Source organism: Ostrea edulis, chromosome 10 (genome assembly GCF_947568905.1).
Source record: "Ostrea edulis chromosome 10, xbOstEdul1.1, whole genome shotgun sequence".
In the NCBI taxonomy this organism is placed as follows: Eukaryota; Metazoa; Mollusca; class Bivalvia; order Ostreida; family Ostreidae; genus Ostrea; species Ostrea edulis.
Window position 1 is genome coordinate 20,829,721 of NC_079173.1, and position 15,695 is coordinate 20,845,415.

At 35.9% G+C, this 15,695-nt stretch overlaps 2 protein-coding genes across 2 annotated transcripts; both read left to right on the forward strand.

Annotated features, from left to right (window-relative positions):
• Nucleotides 1-8,010: 8,010 nt before the first annotated feature.
• Nucleotides 8,011-9,320, forward strand: LOC130050669 (uncharacterized). The gene is made up of 2 exons (XM_056150878.1): nucleotides 8,011-8,018; nucleotides 8,294-9,320. The coding sequence occupies exons 1-2, from the start codon at nucleotides 8,011-8,013 to the stop codon at nucleotides 9,318-9,320; spliced, it is 1,035 nt and encodes a 344-aa protein (XP_056006853.1).
• A 403-nt stretch (nucleotides 9,321-9,723) lies between these two features.
• On the forward strand, nucleotides 9,724-10,305 carry LOC130050670 (germ cell nuclear acidic protein-like). Its single transcript, XM_056150879.1, has one exon. It carries the CDS (start codon nucleotides 9,724-9,726, stop codon nucleotides 10,303-10,305), a length of 582 nt encoding a protein of 193 aa, XP_056006854.1.
• Nucleotides 10,306-15,695: the final 5,390 nt, after the last annotated feature.

Below are 15,695 nucleotides of genomic sequence, written 5' to 3' on the forward strand. Positions count from 1 at the left end.
TTGCTCCCTTTATTAAAGCACGTAACGGTGCATACCTAAAGGACCCTGACCTGCAGCAATGTTCTTCTGTATTAAACACTGACTTACTCGGCATTGTCTTTAATAATGTTAAAGTTAGTAGCGGATATAAAGGGGGGGGGGGGGGCAGCCGGCGCCCTCTAAACTTTTCAAATTTATGGTAAATCGTGGTCTCTTGTTTTGAAAAATGTAAACGATAAAAGAAGCAATAATTTCTTCCACCCTCGGAGAAATAAATGACAAAATATTTTGATTTATTGATTTACTTTTATTGGGAGAACTTACATTTTTTTCCCCAATCCCCTTAAAATTTGCGTCATTTTTTTTTTATTTCACCTGATCAAAAATGACAGAAAATAGTCAAATTGACTACATAGAAGACATATTTCAAGCCCTATAAAATCTGTAAAATCCAGGAGCTTCAGGGGGCTTCGCCCCTGGCCCTACCAGGGCTTCGCCCTAGACCCAATGGGGGCTTCAAGAGGGACCCCAGACCCCCTGTCTCATAAAGTTGCACCTCCCCTAACAGCAATTTCTGGATCCGCCCCTGAATGTTTATACCCTCACCCTTTCTCCGTGGGGATCCGGGTTAGAATATATAGGTCTTCAGTACTATATACCCCCGTGTTTGTTATAAGAGGCGACTAAATGGGACGGTCCTTCAGATGATACCGCAAAAACCGAGGCCCCTGTGTCACAGCAGGTGTGGCGCGATAAAGATCCCTCCCTGCTCAGTGGCCGTAAGCGCCGAGCATAGGCCTAAATTTTGCAGCCCTTCACCAGCAGTGGTGACGTCTCCATATGAGTGAAAGATTCTCGAGAGGGACGTTAAACAATATCTTTTCAATCAATCACCATTCCTCTGCTACAAGTTGCAGTCTTGTCAAACATTGGGACAAAATTTTTACCCGCTTATGGCGAATTTCTTTGAATCATAACAATCGTTATTAATACATATTTTGCTTGTTCTGCCCCCGATTCTGTTTCCTTCCTGGTCCGTTGCCAATAACTGGTTTATATCCATTGACACATTGGTTTAATTGAATTAAAAATATTAAAATTAAAATTAAAAATACTGATTGATTGTCGGATTAATTGATATAGATATTCATTGATTGAAAACAGTGATTGTCATACTGTTTGAAGGAAACATTATTCGAATGATTGATAAAACTGCCCAAATTAAGTCATATTTATAAAAAAAAAAAAACTGGGAAAAAAAACTGTGAAGTTTATTGGTCAAGGGTTTGTTACGTTTAAGAAGGATAACTCTTGCATCCTTATCGTCAATATTACGCATACATCGATATAATTATTCCCATCCTAAATTCACTTCTACCAAAAGTTAACCTACCCTCCCACACATTTTCCAATCATAATGCTACCGTCTTTACAAGGCCGCTGTTAATTTTTCGAGGTTTCTGCAGTTCTTTATCGGTGGAGAAGGTGACCTGGTATTTCCATATTTAAGCTTTAATATGACTGTACAGCGACCTGGTTTGTGCCGAATTGTAATGAATTTGCCGCATTTTGCTTTTTCTGTTTCCTTCCCCCCTTTATTTTCATCGATTTATTGATTGGTCGAATACATTGCTTGATTGAAAAAAACATTGATATACTGATTGATTATCAGATTGATTGATTGAGACATTAATTAATTGAAAACATTTATTTATTTATACTGTTTGAGTGAAACATAGTTTGAATGACTGATTGATAAATTGATTGGTTATTAACCTTGCATCATTACTTCCCAAAAATCGACGTTGATCACGTGATTAGTTCATAGATATAAAATGTTTGTCATTTGTATACTATTCAAATAAAGCCATGACAAAGGCTGCCAAAACTGTGTACATATACCATAGAAATAATTATTTTAAAGAATACCTTGCTACATGTATATAATATAAGTTGTTAGATAGTTCCAAAAGTCTTCTCAAATTCTTGTACCTTCATGAATCATCACCGTCGGATACCCGCGGCTGATCACGTGATGAGTAGAGGACGATGGTGAAACATGTACAGTGATGAGAATATCATATATTTTATACTTTTAAAACAGCTAGAACAAGAATACCTCTATAGCAATCAAGTTTGTAATATGAAAATGAAACAACACACATAGGAGCTTCTTAAAAAGAGACTGATTCACGATTTCCCCCAAAATTTTGTTTTTCACTTTTAATGATCCAAACCTACTGTCTAATGTGTTTAAAAGAGTTCACATAAAAATTAAGGTTATACATTATCACATTATCTCATTTTAGAGAGTTTGTAATTTGTTTTGTAAACAAAGATTGCGGTATGTTATTGTTTACGAGATTTTCAAAAGAAATGGATATCGATCCATTTTTATTATATCTTTCACATTTCAAGCATTCTTTGGGTAGAATGTGTTATCTAAAAGTTAAAATTTGTGACTATGCAAAATTAAGATGCTTTATATGACAAAATTAATATTTCACTAGTTTGTTTGTATACATTAAAAGACTCGAATCTTTGTTTACATAACACAGATCTAAAGCTAAAATATTGCTTTTAATCTTGCATTCAGAGGGTCAAAAGTTTGGCTGTCAACATTAAATGTTAAATGAGTTATGTTTTTAATGTTTAACATAAAAAATGCGAAATATTTTTTTCAAAAATCGTGAACCAGTCCCTGCCTACTATCATTGCAATTGCTGATATTTGTTTAAAACGAGTGATTTAAAAAACAACAACAAAAAACCACTCACATACTTTTTGGTGTGTACCAAGGTAATGAACTTGTGGAGAGTTAGTTTTCCCCGCAATGAAGGATTTGAGTCTAACATTCAGTTGTCTTGCATTCTCTAATGATCTTCACCATGGTAGTATATAATGATTAGTTCGGATTTAATTACATGTTCTTTTGTTGAAAGATTCTTTATTTTAATCAGGGTCTTGTTTTACTTCTTATGTTGTAAATTCATAAATGTATCATTATAAAAATGTATATATAAATATAAAAACCCACCGCCCGTTTCTTCCTAACTACAGTGAATATGCTGCATCAAATTGAATACCATTATAGGAACAAAACGTGACAAGTTGTGTGCAATAAATGATTTTATTTGGTTTATACTTTCATTGCATGCTTGTACTCTGATCACTATGAGAAATTAACACACAGCTACACTACTGCATTCTACATGCTATGGAGACAAGTCGATTTCCAGCCAAACTGATTTAGTGTTAAGTCAATTTACAGCCATTCCATATACATTCAAGCCAATTTACAGCCATGTCGATTTACAGCTAAGGAAATTTACAGCCACTTCCGTATAAAATTGACAGTGGATCTGAATCGTGAAAAAATGGTTTGATATGCAACACCATACTTTTTTGTATCAGTACTATTTTAACACTCTTTCTTAATATTCTTATATTCACTTAATAACTGGACACAGTTACACAGCAAATCTAGGACAATAGGACTGGACTGTACAGAAGATGTATAATGCATAGGTTTGTTAAGGTGTCCCCTCTGATTTAAATCAGCCAGCAGTCAACAACCGGACGTCACCGTAAGTATCCACTATCAGAAGGGCATCTAATAAGAGTTCACCAGATCGAGGTTAACATCGAATGATGCTCGTTTTTCTTTAGCTAATGTCCTCTTTTATCCTTCCTGCCAAAAAAAAAAAATTTCTTAATACGTGCTCCTGCTGAAAACAGTCAGATACATGTAAAAATGAAGTTTGATCAAGAATATTATAATCATTAGAATTTATCAACAATTATCTATTTTTTTAAAAAAAAGTTTGTACAAGAAAAACCTTTACTTATTTAATTCTGATTTAGGAACAATGAGTTGCACTTATGATAGATTACAATGTACCACAAAGAAATCAGTGGTAGAAATTATCATACACCATGGTGTCAATTAGTAGACAACAATCTTCCATAATCAATAATGATCAGAGTATTGGGGAAAGTGAATTTCTTTTCACAGACGTATATCAAAGGTGTGGAGATCGTAGCTCTACTGGTTGTGAATAATAAACAAGGATTACGGTATTTCTGGAAAAAATACTATATAAGAGAGGAATGAATTTCAGAAATCGACGGTGTCAATTTGATCAGAATAACTTAGATTCAGATTGTTAAAGATGGCTATTTTCACGCAGTTTGTTCTCCCAAAATACACCTTGTAGGCTAGGATAACTGTATACCATAGAAAAAGAATATACCTGTCCAAAACTGCACGCTTTATTTTTCAAAACAATGATAAAACAATCACCAAGATAAAGGATATTGTATTATGATTATTGATATTTAGTGAAATTGAGAAATGTACATGTATCAGTTTTTTTGTTGTCTATTTCGTATGAATGTAAATATGTGAGACTGTATTGAATATGATTATTATCATGGAATAAGAAAACATGTTAGTATTTTGATAAAGCTTTAAATCTCTGAGTTTCACGGGGTCAAGAATAGCTCTGAAGGATGTAAGAAAAAACGAAAAATGTCAGAAAAGAAAACAAAAATTACACGAGCCTCTGGACCGCCATCTTCGCTAGCCAAAGCTTTACGATCCACCCCGATTCTCTAGCGCTCCGCTTCTCTAGGGAGCGGATCGTAAACCCTTGGCTAGCGAATAACCAAACTGCAATAGATATGATGTATTGAACGAGTTGTAACCGAACCGTAATAAATGTGATGTTTTGATCGAGTTTTTTTCTACATAAAAGAAAGATATATTTGGTCGGGAAAAGAATACATACACATTGTATTATAGAAATTGATTTAGGTCTTATTTTTTTGTACCATTTGTACAAGCTCTGTTAGATAACTGCATATTACATCTCAAAATATTTTTTAGTTATTTTACACTGTATATATAATTTCAACATTCAAAACAATGTAAGTAAATAAATCATGATATTTTAAATAAAAAAAAGAAGAAAAAAAGAAATCGTAATAATAATCTTATAAAAAAAAATCACAGCAACATGATCCAGATTATCCACATAAAATAAAAATATAAATGAATAAATAAAAAAAAAAAATAGATAAAAGTAAAAGAAAAAATGAATAAAAAATACGGTAAACACACAGAAAAATAAACCAATTTGTTCACAGCTTCATCTGTAAAAAAAAAAAAAAATTAATAAAAAAACCAATTGTAAAGAAAATATTAAAAAACTGTTTTAAAAAAATAAGTGACACCAGACAAGAAAAAGATATTGGATTTACTTTATGGAGATTTGATTGTAAAGAAAGTAAACAGGGTGTATATATACACGTAGAAGCAACGGACCTTTTCCCTACGGTTATAATCCGGCTAGTCATCAACCAGGAGAGCTACTTCTCAAGAAGAATATATTACATGTAGCATGCTAGACAAACAAGGAGGATTTATATAAAATTCCATTTAACAGAAACTCACCAGCGTCAATGATGTCTATTAACAAGTTCAATTCATCAGAATTTTGTTTCGCCGTCTCTTTTTATTCATACCGTCCTTCTCAATAAATTTCAACAACTTCGTCTGCTGTTCAAGCTTAGACCGGAAGTCATCCATTGCGTCCGTCCCATCTTTAGTTTGTTGCAGAATTTCGTCAAATATGTCACTTTGTTTCTTGGCTTGCTCGTGGACCTCGTGAAACAGGAGGCTCTGAGTCTGAGCGATCTCCATAAGCAACGACTTTTCCCTCCGGAAGTGATACATGCTATCAGAAAGCAGTTCCGGATTAGGATTACTATTAAGGCGATCCTCCAATTTCTTGACAACAGCGAGGAGGCTATCAATTTTTGCAGTGAGATTATTTTCTGAAACCGTATCATTAATTTCCCCACCAGTTATTCGACAGATTCCCAACTCCATTGCAAAGAATAAAAACATTTTAAAGTGAAATACACCCATTCTCTTAACTTGCAATTTGTTTGAAAATTTACTTAGATTTTTTTCTTAGAAATAAGTATCTATACACTCTTCATCCATCCAACAGAAATAAACAAGTGTTGGATGGTGATTTCGTTATCGAGCTTACCCACCAAAGGTTATCTGCAGTGAAGGACAATTGAACAGGTCAGACATTCCAACATACACAAACACCGAGTTCTTGACCGGGACAAGTTCCTCATTTAATTGGTGAAGATGGAGGAAAACAAAATCGCGATAAACTACTAGAATTCTGATGTCGATGTAAAACATCTGTAAGGGTGATATATTTTCATGATAAATATGAAAATGGACGTTAATTGATGGATTGCTTTCTTCCTTTCAGCACGAAATACAGGCTTTACGTCTTTTTCAAGTGCTTCTATCAAAGTCGGAGATAAGCTGTACAAAATATTGTTGTATTTTCCTAAAATATAACATAATTCTATCATATCTGTTATGTTGAACATTTGAGTCAATTCAAATTAAATGCATTTGAATCAAAAGAAATATTATTTCCCTGCACGTTGTAAAATAGTGCACTTGTAAACCATCGTGTGCAACATTTAAATCATATTTTCATTTTCTACTTTTCTTTTCCACGTTAAACCGCCCCTAGCTCCCTTGAGATGAATACATAAATAGAAACTAAGAGAACATTTCAATAAGACCTTCGAAACAAGGTCTTCCCAGTGACACCGATGGAACATGAATTGTAATATATCTATTTCACGATCTTTGTCATAATGAATTACTTAAACCAAAAACATAATTATGTCACACCATCTGTAAAGTGTCGCTAAAACATAATATTTATGGCAATCTTGCTTTTATTGCCCCTGAAGGCCAAATAGATGATAAAGCGAGGTGAAATGTAACTAGGTAATATAGTAAAAAATACAAATGCATAAAAAGAGAGCATGCGTTGGTCGCTTGCCTAGCATTTTTCGTATTCTATGTGAGTAAATAAATATTTTGACATCAAGGTGAGGGTAGTTTTTGTCATGAATAATCATAAGTCATATTTCTTTAGTTAAACTTACAGACCTACAGTGTTGGTTTTGAACAATGGTAAGGATTCAATGAAAAAAATCTCAAAATAATAATGAAAAATCCCTGAATTTGAAAAAAAGATTGATTGATTGATTATGGTTTTACATCGTTTTGAAAAAAGAAGAATCCGATTAGACAGTATACATATAGATTTACCACCCTGTGATTGGTCGACATTCGGATTAGACAATATACATATAGATTTACCACCCTGTGATTGGTCGACATTCGGATTAGACAATATACATATAGATTTACCACCCTGTGATTGGTCGACATTCCGATTAGACAATATACATATAGATTTACCACCCTGTGATTGGTCGACATTCCGATTAGACAATATACATATAGATTTACCACCCTGTGATTGGTCGACATTCCGATTAGACAATATACATATAGATTTACCACCCTGTGATTGGTCGACAGTCGGATTAGACAATATACAATTGATTTACTATCCCCTGATTGGTCGACAGTCGGATTAGACAATATACATATAGATTTACCACCCTGTGATTGGTCGACAGTCGGATTAGACAATATACATAGAGATTTACTATCCAGTGATTGGTCGGCAGTCTTTTGATTAAATTACTCATCACGATTTTTGCAAATTATATTCAATCGTTGAATCGGAGTGAAAGCTTTTTTTTTTTAATTTTTCAAACCATATCGACTTTTAATCCACAGTTATGACGAATTACAATGCAGTAGACCAGAATCATTTAGAATAACAATTCGCTATTACATCGAATCAAATAATCTATGACTATAGCGAAAAATAATTCATTATCACACTCAATCATCATCAGCTATTACAGTATACAACAATTGACAAATTGCTACGATTTATGATCTAGAATTACGTCGCTTTTTAATCCACAATTGCAAAGAATATCTACAATTACAATTAATAACAATCCAAAGTGAATAAAAATCCACAATTACAATGAATAAGAATCGACAGTTACAGTGATTGTAATATCCATATCAAACTCTAAGCACTTTTAAAGGAAACAGAAATGTTCAGGTAAATTATTATGCTTGTTTTATATCATTCTCTTTGACAAAAAATGGCAGAATAAAGGGCTGAATTAATTAATTTGTATTAGCATTTAGGGATTAATTAGAACTGAAGTTTCAATTAAAAGATTGTTGTAAAACCACCATGTATAATTGTCGTGGTTGGCCGAACCACGAAGTGAGAAGTGACAGTAGATAATCCATGTCTTGTGAGAGATGTCAGAACCACGATGTACAGGGAGCAGTGTCAGAATAATCGCCAAGTTTGATAACAATTGACAGCGGAACCACCAAGTGTCAGAGGAACCACCAAGTGTCAGAGGAACCACCAAGTGTCAGAGAAACCACCACGTGTCAGTGGAACCACCACGTGTCAGTGGAATCACCACGTGTCAGAGGAACCACAGGTGTCGGAAGAACCACAAGTGCCAGAGGAACCACAGGTGTCGGAAGAACCACAAGTGTCAGAGGAACCACAGGTGTCAGAAGAACCACAAGTGTCAGAGGAACCACAGGTGTCAGAAGAACTACAAGTGCCAGAGGAACCACAAGTGTCAGAGGAACCACAAGTGTCAGAGGAACCACAAGTGTCAGTGGAACCACCACGTGTCAGTGGAATCACCACGTGTCAGAGGAACCACAGGTGTCAGAAGAACCACAAGTGTCAGAGGAACCACAAGTGTCAGAGGAACCACAAGTGTCAGAGGAACCACCAAGTGTCAGTGGAACCACCACGTGTCAGTGGAATCACCACGTGTCAGAGGAACCACAGGTGTCAGAAGAACCACAAGTGTCAGAAGAACCACAAGTGTCAGAGGAACCACAAGTGTCAGAGGAACCACAAGTGTCAGAGGAACCACCAAGTGTCAGTGGAACCACCACGTGTCAGTGGAATCACCACGTGTCAGAGGAACCACAGGTGTCAGAAGAACCACAAGTGTCAGAGGAACCACAGGTGTCAGAAGAACCACAAGTGTCAGAGGAACCACAAGTGTCAGAGGAACCACAATTGTCAGAAGAACCACAAGTGTCAGAGGAACCACAAGTGTCAGAGGAACCACAAGTGTCAGAGGAACCACAAGTGTCAGAGGAACCACCAAGTGTCAGTGGAACCACCACGTGTCAGTGGAATCACCACGTGTCAGAGGAACCACATGTGTCAGAAGAACCACAAGTGTCAGAAGAGCCACAAGTGTCAGAAGAACCACAAGTGTCAGAGGAACCACAAGTGTCAGAGGAACCACCGTGTGTAGTAAGAAGTCTCGGTTTAACAAACAAAAATAGTGAGCAGTATGAATGGAATTATTGATCAGTGTCAGTAGAACCACCAAACATAATAAGCAGTGAATAAAAATAAATGTTTATTCGGTATATACATACATACATACAAACAAACATACATAAATGCAAAGGATAAACCATGAAAACTCGAAAGCTTATTTCCAATGGGGTCCTTTGATGCACAAATGTTAGCGCTCGGGGGTCATTTATGTGTGAGGAAACCGGAGTACCCGGAGGAAACCCACGTGTCCGAGGGGGTGACCGCTATACCCTCTCACATACAACTACTGCCGATCACGGGGATCAAACTCGGGTCGCAGCGGTGAGAAGTGAGAGTGCTACCTCTGCGCTACCCGGACACCCTCAGTGAACTATCAAGTAAAGTGAGCGATGAACCAGCAAATATAGTCAGCGGTGAACCAGCAAATATAATGAGCAGTGAACCACCAAATATAATGAGCAGTGAACTAGCAACTATAGTGAGCGATGAACCAGCAACTATAGTGAGCGATGAACCAGCAAATATAGTGAGCGATGAACCAGCAACTATAATGAGCGATGAATCAACAAATATAGTGCGCGGTGAATCAGCAAATATAGTGAGCGGTGAACCAGCAAACATAATGAGCAGTGAACCAGCAAATAAAGTGAGCAGTGAACCACCAACTATAATGAGCAGTGAACCACCAAATAAAGCGAGCGATGAACCACCAAATATAGTGAGCGATGAACCAGCAAAAATAGTGAGCGATGAATCAACAAATATAGTGCGCGGTGAATCAGCAAATATAGTGAGCGGTGAACCAACAAACATAATGAGCAGTGAACCACCAAATAAAGTGAGCGGTGAACCACCAAATATAATGAGCAGTGAACCATCAAATAGAGCGAGCGGTGAACCACCAACTATAATGAGCAGTGAACCATCATATAAAGCGAGCGGTGAACCACCAAACATAATGAGCAGTGAACCACCAAAAATAGTGAGCTGTGTCAGGAGAACCATCATATAAAGTTAGCGGTGAACCAGCAAATATAATTAGCGGTAAACCACCAAATATAGTGAGCGGTGAACCACCAAATATAGTGAGCGGTGAACCGACAAATATAGTGAGCTGTGTTGATAGAAACACAGAATATAGTAAGCGGTGAACCACCAAATATAGTGAGCTGTGTTGATAGAAACACAGAATATAGTAAGCGATGAACCACCAAATATAGTGAGCTGTGTTGATAGAAACACAGAATATAGTAAGCGGTGAACCACCAAATATAGTGAGCGGTGAACCACCAAATATAGTGAGCGGTGAACCAGCAAACATTATGAGCAGTGAACCACCAAATATAGTGAGCTGTGTTGATAGAAACACAGAATATAGTAAGCGATGAACCACCAAATATAGTGAGCGGTGAATCACCAAGTATAGTGAGCGAGGAACCACCAAATATAGTGAGCGAGGAACCACCAAATATAGTGAGCGAGGAATCACCAAATCTTAAAGCTTTGAAGAAAGACTAAATATTATGTTATATAGATTTCAATGTAAACCAGATTATGTCAAATACAGTTTTACATACATGTAGTTCGTCTCCGATATTTACAGCCATATCAAGCAAATAATACCAATTTTACTCTAATCTAGTTCAAATGTGCATGTCATATGTCTATTGCAAATTTATACTGAAAAAGATAAATTCATGGTGTTATATAAAGATTGCCCAAGCGTGAGCTCCATATTTTCTAGAAGAAAAATGGTCAATTTTTGTCAAAATGTCAAAACTTACAGCTAAACGTCATGTTTAACATGTCATCCTGTGTTCTGTGATTCATATAGATTAAGAATGGTTTTATTTCAAGCAAGGTTTAATTACTTTTTCAGTGTAAGCATCTCACTCCTGTTGTAAATATAATCAAAACAAATAATCCTAAATCTTGTATATTGTTGATAACAGTGGTATGAGGCGAAATCACACGAGCTTCATGTGTGTCTTGTACCTACTACTCAACGTTTCTGCTGCTTCATACGCGGGCACGTGCGTGTGTATATACGTGTTTATGTGTGCGAGAGAGAGAGAGAGAGAGAGAGAGAGAGAGAGAGAGAGAGAGAGAGAGAGAGAAAACTTAACTCAAATATGTACAACTGGTTCCTTTTTACACGCAGTCAAATTTTTCAAGATGAAATGAAAATCTTGTTCTAGTTTCCTGGCTTTGTGTCCTACAGGACAACATATACAGCTCAAACAATAATTAAAGTACAAGAAAAATACGTTTCGTCGTAAACATGGTAAATTTTGATGTAAAACCTTATTACGGTTTTAATTGTGCACTCGTTCAGTTAATAAGATACGTTATCCAGCTCTATGAACTCCATGCATAAGGTCATGAAGTAATGAATAATTCCTTCATTATCGTTCTCCCTAATGGTCATTTATTAGCGTAAACCGAAATCCCCCGTGTGTTACCGCTGTCGAGTCATATAACACAGGTACCTGTGTCCAGGATTCATTGTTTCGGACCACGACCTCCTGATTCCAATAACGTAGGTAAGATGTACATTCATTTCGAGTAAGGAATGGGTCACAGAACAGTTCTACTGTTTAAGATCCAATAACGGGAATTTTTTTTGCTATTTTCGATAACTGAATCTTTGATATATTTTCTCTGGCAATGGAGTTAAGTGTGAATTGCATAAAACAGAAATTGAAATCAAACATTGTTGGGCTATAAATGTACTATATATATGTATACCTTTCGCAGTATATCAATAGACTGATGTAAGGTAATATGTGTAAAGGTAAACGAAGGTAATGGAACATATCCTGGGAAACCAAAGTAAGGGAATTTGACTAACGGTAAACCACTTAAACCACACGAGGAAATTTGACTAACGGTAAACCACACGAGGAAATTTGACTAACGGTAAACCACAGGAAGAAATTTGACTAACGGTAAACCAAGCTAGGAGATTTGACTAACGGCAAACCACACGAGGAAATTTGACTAACGGCAAACCACACGAGGAAATTTGACTAACGGCAAACCATACGAGGAAATTTGACTAACGGTAACGCAAAGTAAGGGGAAAATATGTAAAGCTTGATATGAATATAAACAAATAATATAAACATTAACGAATAATATGAATATCAACAAAGCAATAACCAAAGTAAGGAAACATTTATAAAGTTAAAAACCAAAATCAAGAAATATCCATAAAGGTAACCGATTACGAATCGGTTTGCTGTTTTGTCGTCGGAGTTCAGAGTAGTTCTTTGTTGTTCAAAAACATATTTCCATGCTTTTCGAAATATTAGCACGAAATTCAGAAAATATGGAAGATAAAACACAGTGAGTAAAATCACAACACTCCTCCTGTTTTCTATTTCATTTTCTAGTTTTAATCAGGTGCCCTCTATCGATGCTGACGCAATAAATCAATACATGTTGGAGTATGTCATTTGGAAATTGTATAAAGCCTGGAAACTTTTCCGTTTTAATTAACTGGGGTTTACTGTAGAAAGAAATATCATTAAACGCATGTGTTTGAAATGAAAATTCGTTTCTGTGATATGACCTTGGTTTTTAGCATATTAATCTTTTTTAAAAGTCATGGCCGTGGTTTGAAGAATTATACCAAAAAAGTGCAACAATAAATTTGTTACCGAAAAAACAACAACCCACACACAAATTGATAAATTAATAATAAATAAATAAATCTACAAAAGTATTGCCGGGTCTAGAGAAATAATAATGTTGCGACACTCAGATCGTTGCAAATAACAAAGTGAGCAAGTTTAAAATTTAGTTTCTCTGTCCATGGAGAAAGGACATGCTGTGCCAATTGGCTCACAAGAAACAAAACATTTTTCTCTTACAATGATGATAAATCATTATATGTGTAAAAAAAAAAATTCTCCTATTCGCTGTACACAATCAGTGATTTGTTGTATTTTTAACTTTTATGAATTGGTATCCAGGCAAATGTCACACTACCAACTTGTAACATTGTATTAACATTTAATCCAATATTTGAACATGTAGCATATATCCTATCCTAAACTTTAAATTCACACTCAATCCCGTCCTGTGGGGATCCGGGTCAGAATAGGTCCTCAGTACCCCTTGCTTGTCGTAAGAGGCGACTAAATGGGGCGGTCCTTCGAATGAGACCGGAAAAACCGAGGTCCCGTGTCAGAGTAGGTGTGGCACGATAAGATCCTTCCCTGTTGATAGGCCGTAAACGCCGAGCATAGGCCTAAATTTTGCAGCCCTTCACCGGTCTTGGTGACGTCTCCATATGAGTGAAATATTCTCGAGAGGGACGTTAAACAATATACAATCAATCAATCAATCCTACTTATTATGGGCCGATATGTAATAAGAAATGAATAGTTCGTAATATTTGCATAAGTTCGCATATTTTCGGTTTCTTCGACTTGCATTTCCACCGGCTCAAATCTAGGTAATCACTTCAAATTGTAAAGTGTGGGAAGTTTTATTGTGTGCAAGTGCAAAACACTACCGCGAGTAGAGTATTACAAGAGGGAATAATCATTGTTCGTGGGGGATTGATATTCGTGGATTTCGTGGGTCACTCTTACCCATGAATTTACGTGTCCTCGAACATTTTTTTTAACCAAGTAGAGTTATCTCTCCTAGTGACATCGTATCGCTTACCCACGAAATTACGTCCTTACGAACAAGCAAAATTTTGCTTACCCACAAACATTGGCCCCAAGGTCAAGAAATATTCACAAAAGTATAAACCAAGGTCAAGAAATATTCACAAAGGTATAAGCCAAGGTCAAGAAATATTCACAAAGGTATAAACCAAGGTCAAGAAATATTCACAAAGGTATAAGCTAAGGTCAAGAAATATTCAAAGGGTATAAGCCAAGGTCAAGAAATATTCACAAAAGTATAAACCAAGGTTAAGAAATATTCACAAAGGTATAAGCCAAGGTCAAGAAATATTCACAAAGGTATAAGCTAAGGTCAAGAAATATTCAAAGGGTATAAGCCAAGGTCAAGAAATATTCACAAAAGTATAAACCAAGGTTAAGAAATATTCACAAAGGTATAAGCTAAGGTCAAGAAATATTCACAAAGGTATGAGCTAAGGTCAAGAAATATTCACAAAGGTATAAGCCAAGGTCAAGAAATATTCACAAAGGTATAAACCAAGGTCAAGAAATATTCACAAAGGTATAAGCTAAGGTCAAGAAATCTTCAAAAGGTATAAGCTAAGGTCAAGAAATATTCACAAAAGTATAAACCAAAGTTAAGAAATATTCACAAAGGTATAAGCCAAGGTCAAGAAATATTCACAAAGGTATAAGCCAAGGTCAAGAAATATTCACAAAGGTATAAACCAAGGTCAAGGAACCTTCATAAATGTTCATTCAAACTACCAGTACAAACTGCGTCCAAGTATCACGATAACACCAAACACATACAGAAAAAAAAACTAGTCTCATTTTAAACCTGTCATTTTATGTTTACAGATCTTTTCAAAGCACTACTTCTACGATGAAATGGGTGTGTTAATTGTCAACAATTGATCAACAATCAGTCATCACCGAGAAAATATTTGACATGGGTAAGTTCTTATCATGGTATTTGTCTGATACAAGAATATAACATCCTTATTCCTTATAATGCATTGCTTTATCATAGGGTTATTGAACTTATATTGGTGAATATTGGCACGAGTTGGCTGTAACAATGCACCATTGGATTTTGGCAGCCAACGATGCTTGTACTTGTATCAAACTGGATTCCTTTCAGTCACACCTGCATGATACAATGTAGGTTGTGAAAACCGATATCATTTAGGGGCGAGATCAAAAGTACAATGTCTGACAAAAAAACTAAATTCACACCGTTTTCACCAAGACCCCCCACCCCTTAAAGCTAGATATGAGGAATGTTGCAACTAATCGTAAGAACAAGTAAATACATACGTGTATAAATAACACTCTGTATACCCTGTCTACAGTTTCTTCAACATTAAAACTATTAAATGTTCATTAAAATGTAATATCATGTTGTTTTCAACAGTCATTTGTCTTCTTTTTCTTTTCCCACAAACGTGTAATCGATGTCGGGTGACAGAAACTTACTGGAATTTTTACCCTCCCTCCCCTTAACTATTTGAATTTAGATTTTTATCCTACATCGATCTTCTGATCCGCCCCTTATGATTGATGAAATGTCCCCGAGATAAAGGTGTATAGAACATCGCCATTGTATGTTGAAAATCCACATACATGTACTTATCAAAGTCATGGAAAAGATTCTTGTTTCGATTAATGTTTGTTATAAAATCATATCACAGGTGCTTGCATGTCCGGCGAACCTTTCCGAATAGATATCCCATACATACAGGTGAATGGTAAGACT